The sequence below is a fragment of the Dermacentor andersoni genome, chromosome 11 (genome assembly GCF_023375885.2).
Source record: "Dermacentor andersoni chromosome 11, qqDerAnde1_hic_scaffold, whole genome shotgun sequence".
Taxonomy (NCBI): domain Eukaryota; kingdom Metazoa; phylum Arthropoda; class Arachnida; order Ixodida; family Ixodidae; genus Dermacentor; species Dermacentor andersoni.
In genome coordinates this window covers 54487738-54514300 of record NC_092824.1, presented here as the reverse complement: position 1 = coordinate 54514300, position 26563 = coordinate 54487738, and the positions used below count along the sequence as shown (strand labels likewise).

The 26563-nt window shown below is 48.1% G+C and overlaps 1 protein-coding gene across 29 annotated transcripts in view; it reads right to left on the bottom strand.

The window, feature by feature from the left end:
• Positions 1-5463: 5463 nt before the first annotated feature.
• Ssdp (Sequence-specific single-stranded DNA-binding protein) overlaps positions 5464-26563 on the bottom strand; it is a 102523-nt gene continuing 81423 nt past the window's right edge. For 11 of the 29 annotated variants that reach the window (XM_055064822.2, XM_072285658.1, XM_072285653.1 and 8 more), the window contains 5 exons: positions 25740-25810; positions 24144-24237; positions 21639-21748; positions 20094-20257; positions 16338-16542 (listed from right to left, as the gene is read on the bottom strand). In XM_055064822.2, the coding sequence (XP_054920797.2) occupies positions 16353-16542; positions 20094-20257; positions 21639-21748; positions 24144-24237; positions 25740-25810 (629 nt within the window). In that variant the 3' untranslated portion in view covers positions 16338-16352. Of the gene's footprint in view, positions 9240-16337; positions 16543-16577; positions 16770-18010; positions 18072-20093; positions 20258-21638; positions 21749-24143; positions 24238-25739; positions 25811-26563 lie in introns of those variants that run through there. The other 18 variants (XM_055064828.2, XM_055064832.2, XM_050167390.3 and 15 more) reach the window with 11 other exon arrangements.

Here is a 26563-nt window from a genome sequence, read left to right as displayed (position 1 = left end):
GGAGAGATCTAGCTCAGCCTCGAAAAAGCGTCACCGTCGTTACTGCTGCGTCGTGGGCTGCCATGAACAAGAAGGCCTGAATCCCAACATCAGATTCTACCGTTTTCCTTCAAGGCCTCTCGAAGCGGAGCGTCGGGCGCGCTGGATAGCTGCAGTTCGTCGCGCTGGGTAAGCGAAACTTCGCGCCATGCTGACTGCTTCGCCCGTCTTGAAGCTTGCTTGATTATCTGCGTTCTAAAATTCGGTCTTTTGCACCTACAGTCCCAACGGCAGACCGACATAGCAGCAGGCATGGCTGGTGGTTCACGATTCGAGGCCCGGCCACAGCGACAATTAACTATTCGACCGGTGCGAAGTGGTGAAGTGACCAGGTGTGTGCAAATGACCACAAATGGTCGGGCTGATTCGGTGACTATTCACTACCCCACTACGTGCAGCACAGGTTAGAGAGTTAAATGTGCTCATCCTTGACCTTAAGCCAGCACGTTGAGGCAGCGCAGCAAGGTAGTATTGATTGCAGCACATCGATGTTCGAACAGGTTCGAACGTTGTCCTTAAAAGCTCCATCAAGCGAGCAGCGCACGAGCTCGCGCTGCAGCGCGATTCGCACGTACGTTACTGCGAGCTCATATGCATTGCATCAGCTATTTATCAATTGCTAAAGGGACAAATTGCCGCTACTACAGTGCAGGCATAACTTGTCTAGCGGCATGCAGTCAACAAAGATTGCAGGAGGCCCGCCGTTTCGCGGCATGTCGAAAGACCGCTGCCGTCGCGGCGCGTACCGTCGTGCGTTCGAGCAGTTCCGTACACATGATGTCTGCTTATCGCTGCTGTGAATTCATTTATAGCAAGCATTTCCTCGCGTTTGTGCGCCTGAATCTAGCAGCGTGTAAACGTTACCTGAAGTTCAACTTCGTACGCGACTCGCTTCACTTGCGATTTACACCGCCCTAAAACTTCGCTGCTTATTTCTTGAACGGCGTACACGTATTCGGCTTTGCATAATTTCTTGCCTTTACGCAGCGTCATCATCATCATCAGCCTGGTTACGCCAGGTGGCGCCAGCCACCGCCCGTTACAAAGGGTACAGCCGCCATCCATCCATCCATCCCATACGCCCACTGCAGGGCAAAGGCCTTTCCCATACTTCTCCAACTACCCCGGTCATGTACTAATTGTGGCCATGTCTTCCCTGCAAACTTCTTAATCTCATCCGCCCACCTAACTTTCTGCCGCCCCCCTGCTACGCTTCCCTTCCCTTGGAATCCAGTCCGTAACCCTTAATGACCATCGGTTATCTTCCCTCCTCATTACATGTCCTGCCCATGCTCATTTCTTTTTCTTGATTTCAACTAAGATGTCCTTAACTCGCGTTTGTTCCCTCACCCAATCTACTCTTTTCTTATCCCTTAACATTACACCCATCATTCTTCTTTCCATAGCTCGTTGCGTCGTCCTCAATGTAGAACCCTTTTCGTAAGCCTCCTGGTTTCTGCCCCGTAGGTGAGTACTCCAGGTTACGCAGCGTGCCACCCCTGAAAAAAATCTTCGGCGCCCGATATCCGCTCGAAGCCGTGATACAACAAAACCGAAAGTGGAGGGTCCATATTGTAAACGTGCTTTCCGAAGCAGACGACCCAGCTTGGTACTACCCAGTTCAGGACAGAGGGCGCTATTTAGCACCATTTTCGCAGCGCCCCCTGGGCAATGCAGGATCCCCATTGGCGTGTACAATGCTTCGGAGCATACGGTGCGCATATGTGTATAATATGCGTTCGCAAAGAGTGCGGATAACATAAAATAATGATGATAATCGTCGCGACATCGCATTTCCTTACAGTAATTAAGGTTAGTCGTTACGGTGGTTTGATGAGGTAGACGCGTATTGACGACGTATGTCTAGTGTGCTACGTGTTGCATACCGCGGCGAGCAGACGAACTCTTTCTACAAGTCTATATACGCTCCTGACTGTGGAGTTTTCTGCCGCCGGCCGCGCCATCTGTAGCATCGAAAGCGCAACTCTGGTACTGATCCAACTTCAGTCGACGGCATAGAATCCAGTTGGCGCACGTGTTGTTATGACCGCGTGTGATTCGAAACTTCTGAACCACGTGCACCACCGTCCTGCAGGTAAACGTTCTCATACCGCTGTTTTACGATGGCAAATTTGCAAGACATCGAAAACTTCAAAGGAAAAAAAAGCGTGCGGACGGCGGTACTGCTGCGTCAAAGACTGTAGCGGACGCACAGGACTGCCAGCTCTCCAACTACATATTTCCTGGCCGGCAGTGGTTTTGTGCTCGCGCTTCCTTCCCGGAGGATCGCATTAGAAAGTATTGTAGTTAGTAGAGTTAAGTTCTTGGTCGAGAAAGAGTCTTGCCGAGAAGCCGACTTAATTCTTTTTGCAAATTCTCCATATCATTTACAGCTATTTATTTTGTTGTACGAAGCGTACTGCGAGGTGGCTGCAGGTGTTCTGACTTGCATGCGTCGCTCAGCATTTCACGCTGTGCGGCTGTGCTTGGGTTCAGGTTGCCGGATACGGTCACGCCAGTCTTGGCGGCCGGAGCGGCCCAAGATCGTGCCGCTGCCTCGGCAGTCGTAAACAAAGTACTGCGGTTGCTTGGCAGAACATAGCAGTCTAATACAACTTTTGTGCAAGTTGTTTAAAAGAGCTTTTTAGTAATTCGAAAAGATATGGCGCCTATCATCCGGGGCCAATGAGGCTTTGCAAGCGTGTCAAAACAACACCACGGAAGAACACTTTTTGTGTACGGTAACTCAAGTGGTTGGCCAAGAACACCTACACTTAAAGCTTAATAAGCTCAGCCATGCTTGCATACTCAATTGAGCTGCTTGATCAAAGGATAATATGATAGTTGAGTTTTCTCACGTCCAGAGATATGCTGTAGTTGTGTTTTCCTTGCTGGGAGTGACACGTCGCCAGCACAGTCACACCGGCAACTTCTTTCACGCTGTGAACGAGCCTGGCAGCGTAGGGCTTTTCCTCTTTGCGACGAATGTCAAGGCCTATCCGACCGTATCCGATCGTCTAATTTTGAGATTGGTTTGAAACCACACTGCAAAACTTGCGCCATTTGTTAGTTTCAAAACAAGGATGAACATGCGATCACGTTAGCAGATCCGCGTGGGCAGCCTGAGTAGCGTGGTCCGTCAGTGTCAGTTTTGACGGAAAGTGCCGCAAGAGGCGCTGACGATCGCTGCTCGGACGCGCCGCCTGGGCAGTGTCAGGAGCGTATACTCTATATATAGTTACTTGCACGCGTCGTCGGCGATACATGCCACATGAGGGCCCCGAGACGCTCTGCATGGCAGTATTGTACTCAAGCGAACTTTGTGGAGTTTGCTGCGATGCGATGGTTGCACAAATTGCTCGGCTCGTTTCTTACTTGTTGGCGTCTCTTAACGCTACCCCTACGACCGTGTTGCACGTGTTATCGATAGCCCAGACACAGCGAGAAAAAAGTCGTTTGAATAAATGAAACCGACAGGTGCTGCTCACTGAAAGCTTTGGCCTTCTATAGTTGGGCAGCACCGCATGTTGGGTCCTAGCCAAATTTCATCCTCGACATGTCGTCCGACGGTAGACGAAACACATGCAGTTTCTTGCCCATTTGACCCGCCGGCATCATCAGATAAAACGGAGTTAACAAGTTAACACGGGGAGGGATTAATTGACGACCAACCTTTTTATTCGACATGCCGGCAACAAGCAGTAGGAGTCATTACAGGCAAGGGGGAGCGGGGATTAAAGACAGAGGGAGTGGGTTCTCGAGCGTACGCCCCCCCCCCCCCCCCCCCCTTCGCTACCGGAATCCCTGCCGGCACAACGAGCGCTCTAGATTTCCCTTCTTGGTGCTGCAGGGTACGTACGCCGATACGTCGGGCGATACTTTTTGGTGTGCCACATACTTTACACAGCTTCATATATATGTGCAATATGTTATCCTATGCAATCAATAGCGTTAGCATTAGTCCATTCAGCTTTTGCGGCGATTTAGGCATTCGGCTGCACCGCTGTACTCGGAAGGCGTCGTATGGCGTCGGAACCGGTAGCGCCATCTCTATCGTGCACCGCTAACTAATCGCTGTAAACAGTCTAAACCCACTTGGACGCTGGCACTGTACTCTTCTCATTTCGTATCTCCTTGGTCTTTCCCGTCAACAGGAATTCCAAAGCTGCCATGTGGAATTAACAAGCTAACGGCTAATGCTCCCAAGCCTACACTATAGAGAAATAACGTCTAGCTACACAAATCTTTTAAAAAAGAAGATAGGCACGGTCTCATTTGTTTCTTTTTTTCCAACCACTTGCACCTTAAAAAGTTCATGGGATGAAAAATCCGATGTCCGGCGTTATGGCACCAAAATTCATAGGGAGTCGAATCGTCAACCTTTGGTGGGAGTCAAACCCACTACCTGTGGTGTTAAGGCAAATTTAATTAAGACCCACAATCGTTGCTTGTTAATTAAGGCAAAGACACTCAAACCCGTAGAACCCCTGACGTTTTGTTGGAGTCAAACCCATGACCCGTGGGGTTAAGGCATTCGTACCCACGACCTTTGGTGGGAGTCAACCCACTTGGAGATAAGGGCAAACAGACTATATCTCCAAGTTGAATTCTCACCGACATTGCGAAGGTCGAGTCCAACCCGCGACCTTTGGTGTCAATTAGAGTAAAGCTAATTAAGGCACAGTTAATCGCAGCACTCGAACCCACAACCTTTAGTGGGAGAAACAATAGGAAGTAACAATGCATTAGAATGAAAATGTCAAGTTATGCAATGAATGTCTCGTGAGCGGGCAGGCTTTAGTCTTCATCCTCTTTAGCGTATGCTAAAGTGATTGTCAACTCTTTTGTTATGCCATCAATGCAATTGGAAAGACTTATCGCAGCACTTCAGCGAAAGGTGCCAATCGGACGGTGGCAATCCAAAGCTTGCACTTGCCAGCAGGAATTCCTGCGCTGCAAAAAGACTTTCCCCTATAGGCGATTTCGACAAACCACACCTCAATGCCCCATGTTCGGCGTTATGTTTTCTGGAGGTCAAACAGTCATGCTGGTTTTATGTACTGGCCACAAAGCTTTATGAAACATGCGATTTGAAAAAAAAAAACACGTAGCCTGCACAGATTTCAGTCTGCAGTAGGCAGTTTTTGTGACTCGCACAATGGTACACTAGAGGCAACATGCCTTAACAGCAAAAAATTGTATCTCTCGAGAAATACCCGTCCCAGGAACTTTTGGGGCCAATGGTGCGTCCGAGGTCCTTCAAACTATGCGTCGGCACCTTTGCAAAACAAGCTGAAAGTGCAAACCCGCGCATGCCTGCTTCAGTCTGCAGCTACGTTCGAGTGCAATATCCTTGCAGAAAGCCACCTGGGCTCGGCATCCAATCGCAGCCAACGGTGAGCGAGTGAGTGACACGGAGACTCATTAAACAGAAACACTTTGTTTCATACGATTTTTTTTCCGGGGGAGGGAGGAGAGAGAGTACACATGCACAAGGTGATACACAGGCAAAGGAGAGATAGGAGGAGAGCGCCGCGTATTATAAATTAAACCAACAGGACCCCTCTGTAGTTGTTGTTTGGCTTCGCCCCCGCACGACGAAGCATCAACCGCGCGCAGAAGGCAAAACCAGAGAGCTGAAAGGAGGAAAAAAAAAATACACGGGCACCTTGCACACAGCCGTTCTCACCTCGTTAAACTCACCCGCCAGTTTACATATATGTGTCGTGTGTGTACATATGCATATATATACAAAGCATGTAGTGCTGCTGCTCGTCGTTTTTTCCCCGCCTCGATTAAAGAAACGCCCACCCCCCTCCCCCTCCTGCAAACCAAATAAGTTGCAGCGCAACCCCCCCCCCCCCCCCCCCCCCCATGGTGCGGCCCCAAAGAGAGAACCCGACGCAGCGCAACTGCTTCAAACAGCGGCAAGAGGTGACACAAAAAGGGGGGGGGGGGTCGGCAAGAAACGTGGGGGCTCTGCAGGAGCAGCCGATTCAGACAAGCGTTGCCGGCCAATGCCAATCGCCACCTGCCCAATTCCACTGCAGCGACGCCTCCTGGTAGTCTGCTGCAACACTGCTCCTCCGCTTCGTGGAGCGAGCCAGAGAAAAGCGACAGCATCGACGACCGCCGAGTGTGTCAGGAAACGCAGCTCATGCAAAGAAGCGTCAATCACCACCTTGCCGCTGCTTCGATATGGACACAGCCGATGCAAATGCGACATGCAGCCAGAGACGAGGAATTAAGCACTGCTTGTAAATAAGCATATAAGGAGCGCTTGTGTTGTGGAGATGGGGTAAAAAAAAAAAGACAAAAATAAAGGACAGAAGAACCAACAGAATGAGGAAGAAGCCTCAAAAAATGCAACAGTGTAGAACTCTCTTCTAAACATCTTTGTTTTGTTTGTATTTTTTTTTTAATCCTCACACCTTCTGTAATCCTTGTACCCCTACATATACAGATATTATGTACACATGCACAATCTATATCCCCCAAAACCACATCAGGTTGCATTCACACAGACTCGTGCATGAAAACCCAACCACGCACACACGTATGCACACACACACACTCACCAGTCACGCCACACAACATTCACTCGCAGCACAGTCGCTCATTCACTCACTTTCTCCCATCTACAAGTTGCTCCTACAGAGGAGAAAAGGAAAAAAAAAAAAAGCATTTCTCCTCAACAATTTTCTCTTGAAGAGTCCCAGTGGTCTGCGCACACAGTGTGCTTTTTCTTTTTTTTTTGTGCACTGTCTCGCGACTTTTTTTAAGTGTCGGCAAGAAAGATGTGCATCGCATGAATGATGCCGCAGCAAGAACTCTCTGCGAAGTTTGTGTGCCACATACAACGCCATGCTCGTCCACTCTTTACACTGCCCGTTAATGAAGCCTGCATGTGATCAAAAAGCGCAGCATTGGCGATAAACTGATGCCGCGCTATGGATAAACACCTCAGGCATGCAATGCAAGAAAAAAAAAAATACTACGGGAAAGAAACTTCGCTCACCGACAGTTTTCCCTTACAGCTTGGAAGAAATAGCCAGTCCAGAAAAACAATGAAACAAAGCACCCAAACTGCTTCCAAGGGAAATACCGGTGTGCAACTCTCTGCAATCGGCCCTACGTCAAGATGTTTGTAGTAATACAGCTGTCGGCATCGACAGCCAGATACAACCAAAAGCTCCTGTATCACCACTTGCAGATGCTCGTGGACAGTCCTGCCACAGTGTTACGGAACTCCCCGAGTAACACACACACACCATTTCAGTTTGTTTTACAGGAAGTGAAGAATGAGCAGGAAAAAATAGAGCCAAAATCTGAGCGCCCATACACAGAAGAAAGATGGCGCAAGAAAGAAGCACGAAAGACGCCCAAAACTCTGAATAAGGAAAAAAAAAAAGAAAGATCCGACACATCCTGCATAACGTACGTATGCCTCCACCGACAAGCCCAAGCTCTCACCTAGTCCTTACACACACTGACAGTATGCACCGAAGTACACGCTTGCCAACAAGTCCACCCACAGCTTGATGGTGAAATGCTGCAGCCTGGAACCCAGTGGCAAATCCGCCCCGTTTGTGTCCCCACCAGACACCCCTCACAAGCTGCACGGAGGCATAGCGCACGAGGTCAGACAACGTACAATGGCAGCCGCCACAGTCTGCCATGGCAAGCTGGTCCCTGCCGAAGGTTTACAAACGTTGGGGAAAACCATCGCATTCTGGCTGACCCTGCTACCAACTGCACACTTCATAGTGTTACCATGGCTGAATTTCACATCCTTTTTTTTTTCCGTTCCGTTTCCGTTCTCAGGGGAGTCGCGAGCCTCACGAGCACCGGCCCGAGAACAAGACAAAGGAAGCTCAGGACACTGCCGTGCCCATCAGGAATTCCCGAGTCCCGCTGCCCTGACCCCCTCAACCATGCCTGGCCTTGTGCTGGAAAGGACGACGACAGCACAGATCTACAGACAGCCCTCGCATTGTTCACACAAAAGGTGGCCTGCAACATTGTGCGTCGCCCTGGCAACAGGAGAAAAAGAAAAGACAAGTTGCCAGTCACTAAAAAGAAAGCGAAATTCTCCACATGCTCACCCCCGAACCAATTTAAAAATAATACGCCTCACTTTTAGGAAGAGAGAGAAAGAGAAAGAGAGAAAACACAAGAGAAGAAAGTTCCTCAGGTACGAGGAACGCACCGGCCAGCAAATGAAAACTCCACGGGGCACACTGCAGCAAAAGTAGGAAAAGCAGGACGAAGTGTCTCTCCGGGATGAAGGCCCAACATCCGCCAGTTCCTCCAGCCGCGCACAGTCACCGCACGCACACGACCGCACGCCCAGTTCCCATGGCATGGTCTCATGATAACGACGCACATACTCTGGTGGGGAAGCTCTGCCCAGAGCGAGGAACGCTCCACCTTGGCTCAGCTTGCACCGCTGCGCAGCAGGCGGCACGGCACTGCCACCACCTTGCGCTTTTTGTTGAGGAAGAACATTAAGAATTAGGGGAGGGGAGCGGGGGGCACAACCGGGGCTAGGAATGACCAACTTTGAGTCGCAATGCCAACTGCCTGCCAGGGCACACACGGTAGCAGGCAGAATTTGTGGCAGCTTCCCTCCCGTTGCACCTGCGCGCGCAGCAGCCCCAAGCCGAGCCAGGGCAGATCACGAGCTCCAAACTGAAAGGAGACAGCACGCAGCTGACACTGCCTCCGTCACGTGACCGACGACGCGCACGCAAGTTTGAGTCACCGCAGGCAGTGCCAGCAGCCCATCTTGCGACGGAAAGAGTCACGGGAACCAAAGTCTCCAGGGAGGGCACAACCAAGGGATCCAGAGGCCGCAAGGCCACGTCCGGGGCCAAGTCACTGCCCCTGCGGCGGGTTGCGGGCCTTTTCCGGTCGTGCGGTGTGGCAGTCCTCAAGTTGGGAGCGGGGGGTGGCCGCTACGGTGGTTGGCGCCGCCTCCCGCGCCCCCTAGTGGCGGCCTTCTTCTTCGGCTGCGGCTTTGACTTTGCTCTGCCACGCGCGCGCACTGGCGGCTGTGGCGGCGGCGGGGGTGGCGGGGGGGCCCCCGGTTATTGCATGAAGTAGTCCGGGGGCTCAGCGGGCGTGTCCTTCTCAAACCTCTTGGCTTCCTCCTGCATGCTCTCCTTGATCTTCAGTATTGCTGCCGATTCCGTCTGATCCTGAGACAGCCGCGGGTGCAGCAGACGCCCCATGCAGAGCAGAAGGCAAGAGAAAAAAAGAGCGCGACAAGATCAGTAACCACACAAAAGGCATCAATGTCAAAGAAGCAAAGGTACAACTTCGGTATGAAACCTTTAGGAAAACGTTCCGCAGACTAAATTAAAAAAAAAAAATCAATTACGAGGTTTTACGTGACAAAACCACGATCTGATTATGAAGCATGCCATAGTGAGCAACTCCACAATAGTTTGGACCACCTGGGGTTGTTTAATGTGCACCTAAATCTAAATGTAAACAGGCGTTTTCGCATTTCGCCCCTATCGAAATGCGCCTGCTGTAGCCGGGAATTAATTCTGCGACCTCATGCTTAGCAGACTAACGTTTCGCAGACTAACGTTTCGCAGACTAACAGCTAGGGATGGATCAGGGAGACACTACTGCGAGAATGCACCAGGTACTCGTGAGCTAGCTCTTGCATTTTACGCAAGGCCAATTAACGTAGCATGAATTCCCCCAAAACATAGAATGGGCATTACGTATATTAAGATAACAGCACCCTTACCTCCTAATATTGCATTGATCTTTCATGCTTAAAAGCTAATGTAAAGCCACAAATGATTATCCAGAGCATAAGTAACAATAAAAAAAGTTGCCCTGCCAAAACCTTTATGTCCCCAACCCCAGGAATGCGTAAACATAATATGCATATTTAGTAATATTTCTGATGATGCTCACTATTGCTTTTCTTGTTACAAGAAAAGACTTGAGTGCTGTCTTTGTATCGTGGGGTCACTTCTGCCCAAATTTCTCTCGCTGCCTTTCATGTCGGTTCACTGAGCAGATGCAAACCGGACGTCAGCCGACCCTTCCTTGCCCTCACCACAGCATTTCCTTCTCCTTTGACAAACGGGACGTGCTCATGCTGGCCCGGATAAGCTCATAGCCCAGTCAGCTGGGTGCTGGTCTCAGGATCAAGATGCGATTGGCTTCACCGAAGCAGCAAACTTTGATTTTTCTCTGGATGACCATTTGTGGACGGCATTTGGCAAGGCCCTGCTGGGCTGGGGAAACCAGTCAGGTTTCACATATCACTATTTGTTGCTGGCCTACTCGGTTCATACTTTTTATGGCTGAAAAAACATTAAGCGATATGAAGGAACGACAAAAACGGGAGAAAGAGCGTCACACGCAACGGGGTTTGTTCAGAGCGAGTGGTTCACTTTCTCAAAGGAAGGCAGAACTGCGTGCACCACATCGGTAGAGCGTGATTCACTGCTAAAGGCAGCAGATGGGTGTATAGCATGCATGAATTTTCCCCTTTGGCAAGCTCGTACAATTACCCGGCTTTGCACCAGTTGACTTCCGGTTGGCAGGTCTGGCCACTTTCTACACATATGTGCGATGCATTGATATAGTTTCAGTTGGCACTTGCAGTTGTAGTGCCAGCAATGCGAGAGCTGCACACTGAAGCGTTCCCACTAACAGTGAACTGCACTGTAGAATGAAATCAGACCAGACAACAAGTGGCACGGATTCGCCAAACTGCACGCTTACTTTAACATTAACGAAGAATCCCTGCCGCGCAGGGCCACTTGATGTACAGTGGATGCAAATGCCTCGTTGCTTTTTGACCCAGTATGCCTCCAGCAACTTGCGTGGCAATGTACCGTACCTTGCTTTTGCTGACCATATGAATATTGGAAAGATGCGGCACACATTCTGTCCTGTCGCGCCGTTCCTTCACATCGTTGTGCATGTTTTCCACAATTACAAGGTTTCACACAGCTGATGAGATTATGCAATATCCAGGGGCTCTGCCTGAACATGCTATGCAATTGCCCGCGACAGCTAAGGCTGCAGACTGTCCGCTATTCGTCCCTGCATTCAAATGTTGGCAGCAACCGCCTCCAACATGTTAAAGCAAAGATCAGGCATGGCACACACAGTTGATGCAACAAAGTGGTGCTGTGTGTGTGTGACAGCACCAGAGTAACCCAGCACACACGCCAGTGAAAAGAGCTGTTGTGGAAGTGTACGTGTGTGTCGGAAAGTGAGAGAAAACGCATGCATCTGTGACGAAGTTGCAGTAGACGCCAACCAGTGCCAATGCATTTGTAGACCCCAGTTTCGCTGCTCACCCAGCTGGTTGAGGGAGGGGGGGGGGGAGGCACTTCATCGGGGGGCAACAAAGGCAAGTCAAGCACTCCGCACGGCGCAACGTAAAACAGTGCACAGCAAAGCTGCCACCTTGCACCAAATTTCCAACGAAACAGTAAAAAGAGAGACAGAGAGAATGAAAGAAGATAAGCAAGTGCTTTCGGCCTTGCCAATGTGAGCAGGAGGACTTCAGTCTATGCTTCTGCTGGCGTCTAGCACACTACCACACAGCGTACACCAAGTCGAGGCACAGCAAGCCGCACGAGAGCCTTTTCACAAGCAACTGCCGCCCACACAGTTATGGTGCAAAAACGACGGATAAGTCGCAATATCAAGCTCACTCAAATCTAGGCTAACCCCTAAAATTTGGGAAAGTTCGGTGGGCAATTCCTAGAATGGAAGCTGAACAACAACAACAAAAAAAAGGCATTCATTGCGAAAAGCATGTGCATTTTATTAGTGTTTTCGATGCTCACCCACAGGCATGTGCACCATTAAACATTTTCTTGTCTTCACTGGCACCATTGTTTTTTGTTTTTTTTTAACCTCCCGTCTCACGGTGCACTGTCCTCACTTCGGTGTAGCGTGTTTGAGATGCTGCATGGGTGCATGAACGGGCACGCTGGTAATGTTGCATCTTTGCTTAACAGTGCGGCGACAATCTATGTGGGAAGTAGAAGTGACAGGAAAGACTGCGCTCCTTCCTGTCACTCCTCTTACTTTGCATTCCGAGTGTCATGCTGCTAACTAGAGATCCTGCACTTATGGAAAGGTCAGACTATCGGCACGGCCAGAATTTCAAGCCGTGCCGCTATGGTCCAGTTCACTACCTCACTATGTGAAGTACACAGGCGTCTGGAATTTTTCCGAGCAGCACTTTGAACGTTTCCCACGTCTCTCGCCTTCGCCTCTGAAATCTCCGTAGTTGTGAACATTCGAACAAATTGTCAAATATAAAGTAAATCTAGAGTTTCTTGCCGATGACAGAGTGTAAGGGTACAGGTGCTTACAGTGAATATTGGCTATAACAGGGGTATTTCTGTGTTGGATGTGGCCTTGTTATAACGAGCTTCGGCTGCTTTGAATACGGAGATGGTGAGGAAATGTCATGAAACCTTTCGGGGCAGATATCCATGCGGGGAAAACCGAGAAATTTGAACATCAATTAATGCTTCAAACGAGCGCGTAAATCTCGCTAAGAACGAACTGTGCGCAAATACTGCAAAGCAGAACACAAAACCACATCCTAACAGTTTCGGAAATGTACCAGAACTAGTGGAAGAACCTTCGCTGTCCCAAATGGAAACAAAGGAGAATAGCACAATCAAGATTTGTACCGCAGTCATGTATATCTCTGTTGGAGAACAAGAAAATCGTAAGGCAGCTTCACCCCCTCCCCCCCAACAGTTTATCTACTTCACTTCCCGATCTCGTGAAGCTTGTATAACAAGCTTCGATTGCCTTTCCTCATCGGCATTTGATCATGTTGAACACGGTGCTATTTATTCCTTGCTCCTTTTCATATAGGATTACAAGGCAATAAAGAATTGTAGTTTTTCCATAACCTCTTTACGGTTTACAGAATGCTACCAGTATTGTTGCCGCTGTACACCTCTCCAGCAACACAGTATTCCATAAACGTAGACAGTTTTAGAATAGCATTTGTCGCCTTACGCAAGTTAGACACAAGCACCTTCGCGGCATGTTACAGTGCGTGTCCCTTCAAGACGTTTAGTTTGGCAACGAACGGGAATGCAAAGGTAAGGAAGAAGTTAAACAAGAAGGCATTGTCTCGTGCCTCATGGAAAACGTATCCAAGACAAGACAATTCATTAGCAAACATCCTGTCGTTTCTGTGCAGACGCGCCTCGTTAGGCCTGTGGACACAGGAATTGCAAAACAATCTCAGAAATTGTATGCGCTATGCGCTCATTACTAATGTCTTACATCAGTTTAGAGGAATCGAAAGCTCGATTTCAATATTTACTGGTGATCAGTAAGAGGGAGAGCACACCCATCACGTTAATTCACGTTGGAGCAGGAGCCATGGGTTCTACAATGCTTTCTTAGCGTGCGTGAACATTAAGACCGTTTAACTCGCCAAATAATGTACATTATCAAAGCACATGTAAACCCCAGAGACCCCAGAAACGTATGGAGCGTGCGCGTTGAGGACAACACTATTTCTTTATGTATGTAATGGGCTTATGTTAGGTTGTAAATGCTATTCTAAAACTCGCTAAGGCATCTGCGGACAAGCTAAAGCTCAATAGCGTGCGTACACACATATAAAGCGCATTCAGTTTGTCAGGTGTATTTGATCATGTCAAGCCTTTGTAAAAACAGGTTTTCCTTGATTCGCACACGTCCTGAACACCAATAGGCAGGCGTTAGCATTTTTAATGCAACTCCTTACCAATCACACCAGCCCTTACAGTAATCGTTGACAGAGCTTGACCATGTATCCTATATTATGCCCAACATAATGCAACACATTCCATTTACGATGAAAGGGCTGTTCCTGTAGGCAAAGGCCAGCTGGGTGCAAACATCCTGACCGAAACACACTTGGCGGTGTCATTTTTTCAAAGATGACCGAGTCAGTTTCAGATCCCAAAGAAACGGGGACTATGGGAGATGCTTGCATTATTTACGACTATCTCAATTTCTTCAACGCTCATTCAAAGCATGATTATTTTAAAAGCTTTGCCCCCATCAGAATGGCTCGCTCAAAGGCGAAGCAAACGTCGATTTCCAAGCGTCACTGAGCCATCTGCACAGATGGCAGAAGAATTCCTCACTCGAGATAAGAACTACTCGGCCATGGTCGGGTCTAAAATAAATGAACCCCGAATTGTTCTGGTCCTTTATTTGAGCCACAAATGTCACACTCATGCTGATGTAAAATGGCAGCCTCCTGTAATGTGCTTGTTATGCTTGTAATTCTAAAAGTGAGCGCAGCTTCTGTGTTGCCATGCACGTGTTTGCGTGCACGTGGTGTAGTCTGTCAAGTTCATTTTTCACGTGGGTGCAAGCATGTTGGGCAGGTGGGGCAGTGCCTGGACGTAACGCTCCCTCAAAGGGGCCTCCCTCGCTTTCACGTTGTCCAAATGTACATTGTCGCAAATGTGGATGCGAACCACTTGAATGTAATACAAACCTGAATGTAATACAAGGAGCAAATTTATAACAACAAATACCGTATTTACTCGCATAATGATCGCACTTTTTTTGTCAGAAAAATTGACACAAATTCAGGGGTGCGATCATTACGCGGGTTAAATTTCCTGCGAAAAGAAAAAAAAAAAAATCCTGCGTTTGCTGTGGGTGTGCGGGACACCAAAACAAAAATGGCGGCCGGCAGAGCAAGCCGAACGCGCCGAACGCGATTTTTTTCTTCTCGCGAGTACACTACGCGCATTGAAACAGTTTCTTCCGTATCAGTAATGAATAATATTGTTAATATCGGCAAGTTTGCGGCATCAACGTAGCCATGTCCACTTTGAGGGGACATAAACCGATGGGCACGCTTAGCTGCCAGTGACATAGCAACACATGGCCAGCATGCTGCGGAAACTGCGGCATCTGTCTTCACTGCTATCCTAATACAGCACGTTTCTGCTAAGGGTGGGCGAATATCTTAGCTGTGTTACAAGCGTGGGCGTATGAACAGGGTACACTTTTAACGTATCAGTGTAAACGTGGCTACTATCGTTTCCGCTCGCGATTTGTTGCGTGCCTTGGAGTGCAGATGAGAAGAATTGAAAGGCGCCTTTTTTGTTGTTGTTGTTGACCACAACCATTATAAAGCCTACACATAATAAAGGCAAGTTTCGTTGTACCTCTTTTTGTCATGGAAGTGCGGAAAGTGATGAAAGTAATGAAATGAGGCATCTACTTTGTTTGGTGCGTGCAGACCGCTTGGTTTGTCTTGAAGAGTCGTTCGCATAGCATCCGATAGATGGTAAGCGCGATCATTATTAGGTAGACTTGGCACACGACATATCGCTGCGGCAGGTTCGGGGTGCGATCATTACACGAGAAAGAAAAAAAAACGAATTTTGACGACAAAATTCAGGGGTGCGATCATCACGCGAGTGTGATCATTATGCGAGTAAATACGGTATATAGGCCAGTGGCAGAGATCAACATGGGCATCACCGAGTCAGTGTACGTGACTTTATGCAAAGTAGGGCGATAATACCATAAGAAATGGTATTTATGTCTAATTCCATACCATTGTGGTTATTACTCTTATGGAATACAAAAACCTCATTAATTCGGAGAATCCGACTCATCCTATGGTCCTGGCAGCCATGTCATTATTTGATGCAGTCAAGCTCTCGTTAATTCGGATGTATTTCACCACACGCCTGTTAAGTCGGACAACTCGCCACAGGCGTCGAGTGCTGCAAATGTGCGACACAAAAAGAGCAAAAGTGGTGCAAAGCGATGCGGCAGAGTCATATCTCCATAATCGTCAGCAGAAGTGAAACGTAAGCGATGGCCTTTTTGCGTTTACCGACTTGCGTAACACCGCACTGGCCGCGTGCCTTCACAAATGCACGGTCGTCGTCCGTGATCGCGTTGACGCCGACTGCGGTTTCATCCGCAGCAGTTGCAGCGAACCGAAGGTTCATTTCGCATCAGTGCAATGGCTGCGCTTGCAACGCCACAAAAAACAAAAAAAAAACAAAGGAAGCGTCGAGGATGAAGTGCGGCAGCTACTTCGTGATGGACGGACAATGTGTCGGCAACCGGCTCACTGGTTAAAATATAATCGGGATATGCGAGCATAGCGAAGAGCTTCTCCTGCATGAAGACAAGCAATGCAGCCCCACTGCCAAGGAACTCGCGAGGCCTTTGCTACTGCGAGCGCTAATGAGTCGCGAGGCGACGAAAATTGCAACTTCCACGTTGCTTTTGTGAAAAAACAGAAACAAGATTTGCTTAATTCATTCAGAAAAAAAAATAAAGCGTGTTGACGTAATTAGCATTTGTTTATTGCTTTCTTGACACCCTGGATAATTCGACATTAGTTTAATTTGGATATATATATTTTTTTTTCGGTCCAGTGAAATCTGAATCAACGAGGTTTTACTGTAGCATTCTCCATTGCGTCTTGCTGCAGTAGCTCGGCGTTCACTGCAAGATGCGAATAGCATTGCTGTTTTACACAGGCTGCAAATATCCTTGGCTACTAGAAAGGGTTCTTTTGAAAGGCCTTTGAAACGTTTACCACTATAGGCGAAAAGCGCTTATCTTGTCTCTAGCAGCCCCGGCTACTTTATTTGATCGATCCAAACCGCTTTGAATTGTTGCTGGGCATTTCAGTGGCTGGTGCCCGAAACCGCTCTCCCCACTTGCTGCCACTGGTAATGGGGAAACGGGACAACGGTTGGATTTGGTTAATACAGTCACTGGCGTGGTTTCCAGTTGGTAAACAGCATTCATTTCAGCACTCCGGGCACGGCCATTTGTGGTTTCATTGCCCCCTTCCATTGCAGCGTCCAATGACTATGACGATAGGCTGCTGCTGCTGCTTTGCAGTGTTTCAAAATTGAAATTAAGGCTACGTGCACAAAATAAAATGTAAAGTTTCGATGCACGAATAAAATATGAGGAAAAGATTATTGCATGCAGCTCTTTACGGTAGTGGAGGCCTTCTACATAAAAAATAAGGTTGTTAGGCATCCTTTATTAACCTTATTAAACTGTGAGTCGTTTCTCTAATGGTTGTGTCTCATATCACCTTGATAACAGGACTCGGTATGTGCGTATGTACAGCGGCTTGTTTTGTTTAGTGATGGCTGTTACAAAGTGATTTCCTTCCAGAATAAACGTTGCTTTGAAGCCAGCACCTGTCTAGTGATCTGTTATTTTAGCCATCTACACTACGAACTCAAACACGTCGATAGGCCTTTATGCAAGATTCTGGAAATCACTGATGCATGCCCTACACATAACCCATCCTTGAGACCACTGCAGTGCACTTCCTTAAGCTTGCTTAGAGAAACTTCACTGCGAGGGAGTGTCTACTCGAAGTGACACTGCTACAAGTGGCTTGACTGCATTAGAATGTTGACAAGAGGCAGGCCAGCTGCTGTCCCAACTTTTCCAAATGCCATACAAAGGCGTGCCAAGGTTGAACTTCCCAGTCTTCACCTTATTAAGTTTCCACATTATGCCCTTCCACTTCTGCAGTACAGTTGCACTGTCCTCCTCGAGCGAGGCAAGGCGACATAGCACCATCCTCGGCAGGTCATGCCTCTCCACCTCGGCCACAACATCTCAAAGTGAAAACGCCACCCACACCGCAAGGAAGCATGCCCCAGTTACAAGACGTTCATCGCAAAAGCAAACTCTGCCATGCCTCCCGCAGTACGCTTTTCAAGCCCCCCATCCACCACTACCGCCGCCACCACCACCTCCACCAGTGAGTCGTCCTCCGAGGTGTTCAGGCAGACAAGTCATCGACACGCCGGCACAGCCCTCGAGCAGAGAAGAAAGGGTGCGGCAGGAAGCAACAGCGGCCAGGTGCAGCGAAGAGCGGCAGGCACACACACACACACACCAGTGAGTGAGTGAGAGAGAGAGAGATGGTTATTCTTACGCAGCAGCGTTCAGCATCGGCAGCTCGCCTGAACCTGACTATCAATCCACTGGTGAAACACCTACAAGCGACACACAACCACCACAACAACAAGATCAGCACAGACCTTTCCCATGAGCACCCACTCTCCCCCCAATGAACCCCCCCTCCCCCAACATTGCAAGCCCACACACCAAGCCACAGAGTGCATGCGTTTCCTCAAACTTTTATATAAACCTTTTCCTTCAGTCGTGTCAGTCAATGCGGGTAATTAATGCCTTACTTCAATCAAGTGTTCATGTTTGCAGGTTGACGCAAATGCTTGACACGAACCTAGGCAGGCACTGAACAATGGACAAACAGGACAACATAGGAGGCATCGCTGTCAGCTGTAGTCGCACCCATGGTGCCATATTTGTTCCTCGCGCGCTGTTCGTCCAAACAGCACACGATGTGTCCATTGTCCAACACCAACACTGACTAGCCCAGTTTCCCGCAATCTTCAACGCGGCACTTACACCCGTGACGTGTCATCCAGTTTCACTGCTTGCAAGCTCTCAGCACTTCACTCTGAAACCTCTCTCTGCATATACAACCCAACAATACTATCCTGTATAAACTACTACTACTACCACCAAGAACCACAAGTCCCACATGCCCTCTATTGAGCCCAAGTCCTTTCGGGAATCGTGGCAGGCCATCCCCTCTCTCCTTAGTAAAGAAAGGTCGCCAAGTGCACCGGCATCTATTCTGTTGCAGTTTTATTCAGGTTCCCAGAGCATGGTTCAAGTCTGGAGAAGGCAACCCAGAGTTTGAAGCAATTTGTGTCTGTGTGCCTAAACCGAAATATAGTGACAGCAAAAACGCGAGACCCGGTTGAATGGTGCAAGAGAGATGCGCGATTTTATACCCTTCCTTTCCCAATTTGCCAACAGTCCAAGCTCGAGTTGAAGGAGGGCTCACTCTATACCATAACAGTTAATGGCACTCTTCATTTTTGTGTGTCTGTGTGTGTGTGTACTACGAATAGCTAACATACACTGTCTACTCTGGTTCTCTTCCACACAAAATCAATGGCCCATTCTACAGGGGACTGCCATTCACAGCCTACAGAAGCAGGCGTAGTAAACCAGCACATGGTCAGCATCAAATAAAAATGCACCAATTTAGGGTTAAGTATTAGGCATACCTTCATTTTCACCCGACTTGAGCTGTTTTGTGATATTGGCGTAATTTCGTCTCTTATGCTTGGATCATGTCTCATATGGCCTTTGGCGAGCAGATGTGTAGCAGCATGACATCGCACTCTCAAAAAATGATGTGTAACAGGTTGTTTTCAAAGTTTCCCTGTTGCATTTCACTGCGCGAGTAGAGTACGCAGCTGACCATATTTAACCACCCACTGATGCATTAAGCAGGAGACGTGTGGTACAATGTGTCCGCACAACCTGCTGTACTAACAACAGTGCCCAGGTATCCGACAGGCTTCATCAGCTTCCAACAGGCTCCAACAGACTACAACAAATTCCAAAAGTTGTAGCCGCCATCTTTCAACATTGTTTTGGATCCGTAGGACAATGTGCAACAGATCTGAAAGATGACTGCTAGAACTTGCAGAACATTGTTCTGATCTGCTGCAACCGATTACAAACACAGCCCGCAAACGAAACAAGCAGGCAATGCTCACAAACGTGACATTAAAGTGAACCAACTGTAAAATGCTGCCTCTGTGTGAAAAACAAGTGGAAATCGCCAAGCAGTTTAGACGAAAAAGACACACACCTAGTGCTCTTATTTGTGTAACACTCAGTAATTGATGCTTTCAGGTAATATTTCCCCAAACTGACCAGTCTAGTATTCTACTCATTGGTAACCTTTTCATGGGCGCATGGGCACGAAGCACGGTTTGATTTTAGAAGTACAGGCTTGCAACAAGCACTGCATGCATGAAAGCCTGCATGCAGTGAACCCCAACAGAGAGCGACCTTATGGCGAAAGCTGAGAAAGCTGAGGACTGTGCTATGCTTACTGGTGGTCATTGCTCAGGACAGAAATCACCTTAACACAAAAGCACCACGGCATGTGGTTCCGTGTCCAAACTTACTTTACTGTAGCTACGTCTGCACAAGTCTCATCTACGGGCCAGTCCGGCTTGCCGAGAACAGCATGAGCATCAGATCCATGGGCACAGTCACTTTCTTCCATCAGGCACCCACACTCCGCATGTTCGGGCACACAATTTGCCACTAAGTACAACCCGTAGCCCCCCTATGGGGAAGAATAAAAAGCATGTGCAATTTGCACGGACAGCCGCATGAGCTGGTACATTGCATTTTCTACTACTACTTCAGAATGCTGTGTACTGTGTGGTAGGTAGCCCCGACGCAATGTGGCGTGTTGTGCTCCCGCTGCCCTGCTTATGTCCTTTCAGCGTCTCTTACAAAAACAAAGTTTCTAACTGGAGACCTCAGCCGCGGTATTGGCGTGCCCTGCTAGCAGGCTGAGCCTGCCTTTGAACATTTTCCGCGCCCGCTTGAGAAGGCCGAGGCTGCATCTCTATGGCTTGTCACACGACGGACTCTCTGTCATGCACGCGCTAAAGGCCAACTGCAGCAAAATTTTTGACCGTGTAAAAAAAAAAGTTTAGTTTCAGATAACACAGATATAGAGAAGGCACTGAGCAAAATTTCACATTTAGAAAACAAGTGGATGCTTCACCAAAAGCTTGAAAAAAACTAAGTTTTTAGAGTGCAACTCTTGGGTGCTCGTCCCTGCAGCAAGAGGCGGCGCAACTGAGCAAACAAGCATAACAATAGATGGACGCGAATGAGAAGCGCAGTGAAGAATGAAAGATGTGAGGAGGAAAGCGCAGGAGGGTATGATGAAAGCGTGAGAAGAAAAGCATGATGCAGCGACTATAGCTACGAGATGGTGCCAGAATAGTGCGCGTCGTCTGAGAGGCCTGTCGACAGCGGCAACTGCGGTGAATTGCACCCTCGCGTCACCCATGTGTCACCCACGCGCTGCCTCACGCGGTCTTCAGATTAGTGAGGCAGTGGCACCTCACAGACAGCCAATATATCACGAAATAAAAACACGTAGAGCTGTGCTCAAATTTTGCGTTAGGGAGTATCGTAATCGCCAGTGAATTTTTCAAACAGTGAAACAAAAGAAATGCCGCCATTACTTCTCGCCGGGAACGATGCAAAACCACAGGATTTTGCAGACCTACCCGTCTCTTTGGCGTGCCCCCCTCCCTGCCATATTAAGTGAAGCTCGCAGTACGCTAAAGAACCTCCGAGGCAGTGCGCAGGAGTTTAGGTCCTCCGTGGTGCCGTCCACCAGGCGCACACAGTCTGCTTACATGCTACTTAAAAGGCTGCAACAATTACGAGACAATTACCTTCCCCGCAGTTTTGCCAAGGCCGCTTCGAAAGAGTGCAGTGCTCAGCCATAACCGATTTGGCCAGAGCGAAACTTCACTGCAGTTGGCCTTTATAAACTCATGCCTTCCACCCCACGTTTTACAGTGCCTGGGCAGGTCAGAACTTGCCCGGCAGTAGCTGCTGTGCAGGGAGGCACAGCCACACGGCACTGAGGCAACGCTGCACACCGGATGAAAACGTGGCGCTGCGCGTGTTTCACTCACATTTTCCTGTCCGTATCCAGGAATCCCGTAATCGCCCATGGGAGGCCCGTCCTCCCGCGGCGTGCCGGGCCCGTTGGCCGGCGAGTTCTTCATGCCGTCCAGGCCGTCACCTGCACCAGGCACACACGAGACAAGAGCTGCTGTTGTACGGGTGCGTTCGTACTGAACGTCGCGGGAGTAGGGTAACGGGTGTATAAGCGGCTTTTCTAGATCAACCTATTGCTGAACCCTGCTTTCACATCACGGTCGGAGGTAGTACTGTCACCTTGTTTCATTAACCCTTTGACGGTCAATGACGTAAATATACAGCGCCGCGAACAAGTCTGAAAATGGTCGATGCCGTATATTTAGGGCGCCGTCTGTACGTTTAAAAAGCGCGCCAATTTCCTAACTTTTTCTTTTCTGTCATGTGCTGCCACTATGTGGGGATACAGGGAATTTTTTTCGCGCGCCTCCCTCTCTCTGTTTTCGTTGCATGGTTTGTTTTGGCGCTAGTTTGCTCCCACGCGTCTATATACCAACGCTCGCGCATTGGCGTGCGCGCGGGCAGGCAGCCGTCTGAATTTTGTATCGTGGGCAGTTGTGGCTTTTTGCGCTTGCGCAACTGATGGCTATCTTGTTCCTAATCGCTTAAAGGGTGACCGCTTGTTTCTCGCTCGTGTAGTGCTCACAGAGGTGCGCATAGGAAGAATGCCGCCGTGCATGCGTTTCCATTTCTTATCTTTTTTTTTAAAGACTCGTGAAAACTAATTGCCCTAACTGGTTAGCGATAAGATGAAGATTAGCGGAAGTTTGTCACACGTGTTGCTTTTTTTGATGGGCACACAACCAAACAGTTTTCTTGAGTGCGTGCACCTGCACAGTTCGATTACGCCATGGACGTACGTATTAGTGTATGAGCAGGAACACTTGAGGCTTGCGAAATATTCTCGCATGCAGATTTTCAAAGCCTTGAACTATGTGCATAAAAATGCATCAAATTTTTAATTCTGGTAAGTTTATTTCCTTCTTTATTGTTGTTATTCATGAATGAAGAGTGCATATATACCAACGAAAAATATTTTTTTCTTACTTTACGGTCACCCTAGAAAAATTATGGTAATTTTTTTTCGAAATAAATCCCTAAGAAGAATCGGAATCTGCAATAAAAAAAGTAGACTCTAGGCGGTCGCATATGGCGAAAAAAATACTCTCAAAGGGTTAAAAAAATTATATGTCGCCAAGACTTCAAGTTAAGAATACAACTCTTTATTGGGCGAACTTGCTCTCAGGAAGACAACACTAAAATCACGATGGCAGTGGTTAGTGCACCTGTCGGACAATGAATAGCAAACCGCAGGTCAAATCTGTCTACTGTTTATACAGTCGAGAGTAATATCACTGGTGTCCACATGCATTCAAGAATGTACACCACTATTTCTGCTGTAGGTGCAATCTGATTAGACAAATCTTTGTCGCTGCGGAATAGGAACCGTCGGAAGTTTCGGATACAGTCGGTGAACCTTGTGCCAAGCGATAGGAGCAATGATGCGGTCAAAAACGAACACTGGCAAAGAAACTAAAACACACAGGTGACAGCATTATGTTGGATGGCACATTTGTGTGCAGTACTTGCCCGTTTCACATAGAATGTATCATAACTACACATCTGCAGTGATGACCGAGTTGAGCTGTCTCTGCGAAACTACCTGCCATTGCTAAGGTGAAATGCGGCATGCCAGAACAATGACAGACAATACTATGATGTTGCTGCTAAAGATGTCTACATATTGAGCTGACATCGCCCCCACCCTCCCCCTGCAATTCCCATATTAGAGCACTGTAGGTATCTGAATAAAATAAAAAATAAAGGTCGCACATACTACTGACTGAGCTGGTTTGATACTACGGACATTCAGCGTCAGATTATTTGGCAGCTAGAATTCAGCACGGCAATGGCACAAACATGTTGAAACACTGCGCTCTCTTACATGTGGCCACTATGCTAAGAACATGAGCCACCCACCTTTGTTACATGCACTGCGAGCAAGTTAAACTGCAGATGCTTGTTGCCAGATTAATATCAACAAATTTTAAATTGCAAACAAAGTTTTCAGACGTGGAAAGGGCTGTGAATAACTGAACCACGTCAAAATTCCTTCAGAGACTCTGAAAGAAACAAGCTTTAAGGGGAAAAAATCAATTAACACCGTTTTCTTTCAGCTCTAGCGGTACAGAAAACTGATATACAGATTTTTTTATTCCTGTCGTGCCAAGGCAAAACAAGGTCTGCTTCATGACAGCAGGCGCATTACGCACGAGTTCCCGTGAAAAGCAGTTGGTATGTCGGCATTTCCCTATACCTGGACTTATTGTGAATGGACATTAAACACACAGATAACGGGCACTGGTTGCAACAAGTCACTTATGCGGATGAAACAGCTTTCCACACCGGTGAGGCATTCTAGTTTTGCAAGTCGCAACACATGAACTGGCGCGCAATTTAATGCGATCCGCTGTGCTCACCTCCAGAGGACATGCCATTCATGACGGGTGGGCCCATGTCAGGCCCCATTGACCCCATGGGGCCTTCCGGTCCCCCGGGTCCCATCTGGAACTGCTGAAAGACAGAGGGACAGGCAGGACGCCATGAGGGACAATGTCGAACTCCTCTTGCACACAAATGCATGGCGCCACAAAGATCGCACACCGGCATTGCACGCAACACGGAACAAGGGACATGCTGACATGTACGCGTCGGTAGTTGGCAGTGCAGTTGTTTTTTATATGCAACGCCTTCTACAGAACACTTCACGTATTACGTTAACACTCCATAAGATTACGTTAAATAGCGTGTTAGTTCCACACCTTTTGAGCTCCAGTGTGCAACACACCATATTTACTTGCACAATGATAGCACTTTCTTTCCTGAAAATTTAACACAAGGTTGGCGGGTGCACTTATTACACAGGGTAAAGTTTTCAGCAACTTTTGTTTCCACGGCCACCTCTAAAGTGCAGTAGGAGACACACGGTTACGATTAGGCGTCCGACGTGGTGTCTGGTGCTGGTGGTATGGGCGTGATACGGCAGCTGGATTCCGGGGCGTTTTGCCGTGCCGTAGCACCAAATTGGACGCCTGGTGAAAAAACCACAGTTGCGGTGCATCGGATGCTGTATCAGACATAGAATCGCATCGCATGTTTCCTACTCTTGCAGCACGCCGTGCATTCGATCTGGTGCTATGGCCTCGGATCCGGCTGCCATTCCGGCGCATCAGATGCTGTGTCGAACGCCGAATCATATTGCATGTCTCCTACTGCACAGCAGCAAGTTCAGGGTGTGGTCATTATGTGAGGTAACAAAAAAACACATTTTGATTGAAAAATGCGTTCATCATGCGAGTAAGTACTGTACTATGCCTGGGACATGAGTGCAAGCAGTGTGCTACAGCATCAGAAACATGTCCCTCAGCTTGTTTGGTTGTAAATAGGTTCAGATCCTTGGTACCTACCATTTAGTATATATTGCAACATAAAGGTATGAGACAGTGTGACATCGAACTACATTAAGCATATCTATATCCCTCTTTGACATACACATGATCGCATAGTGGAACGCAATCCTTCCAAGTTTTGGCAATTACTTAAACAACTTAGGACTTGCTGCTTAATGCATTTTGATTGATTTACTTTGTGTGTTTTCCTTGTATTGTTTGTAATACTTGTAGTCCTTGTGGCTGTATTTCAGTCCCCTGTACAAGTTGCATCCAGTTAAGCGTTGCATCTTTTTTTTTATTACTTCACATAACACAATTACAATTTTGGCTTTCTCTTACGTATGCTCCCCCCTTTATTTGATAGCCCAGCAATGGCCCTTGAGGGCTAATAAATGATGATGGTATGTGACCAACATCATTTTTTTTCCATGATGAATGCGAGTGACGACCTCTTCAACTCGTGTAGCGTTACCTGCTATATATGAAACCAAGTACAGTGCTGGGTAGCCAGCTCCATTAACCCTCCACACTTTGCCATCATCTTCCTGCCTAAGCACACTGCAGCTACTGCAACGCTGCAGAGTTGCACGCAAGGAGCAAATGGGCCACGCAAAAAAAACTTACGCCGGGCATTCCACCGCCTGGAACGGGCTTCATCATGGCGTACATTCCATCACCTCCTGAATTTGAAGAATCTGCGCACACACACAGCCCAGGAAGAGGTCACAGAAGAGCGCACAACAGGGAACCCTAACAGATATCGGCACACTCATTTGGGTTTCCAAAGCTGGATTCACTCGAGGCGGCACGGTTAACTTATTTGTAATGCCTCAAAGGATTGGGACGTTACATGAGGGGGTGGACTTGGCGTCACATGGCACCTACGTGCCCCGCTGCAATGTGTTTCACGCCTCATCTCCACATCCTGTGCTCTCCCATTGATGCAACGGAGAAAGCAGACAGGGTGGTGCGTGGTGAACGATTCTGAATCTGACAAGCATTCGCGAAGCGGCTTGCCGTCAACCCGCCGCCATAGCATGCTGCTGCAAGATCACGCACGTGATATAAGGAAAACTGCGTGCAGTGCAAGCTATTTAGGCTGCCATCTGCCTAATGCAAGGTTACAAGCAATGACGGAAAAACATTAAAATGCAGACAGCACAAAGGACCTGGCTAAAAAAGGAAGAGTAAAAATGAGCAGAACCATTAAACTACGCACGCAGCCCCGGTTGCAAAGAAACATGTAAAATCCAAGCTACTGACATTACACAGCAGTGCTGCGAACCCAACTCTCAATGTGCCAGCGAGCGTTTGTTCTTGTGATTTCGTTACCCCCCAATATCTCTCGGGTACAAGTTACACAGCACAGAGAGATGGTCAGCAATGGCTTTCCTCCCATGTTAGTGGAAGGCGTGAACAGGAATTCGCAGATAAATTGTCGCATAATT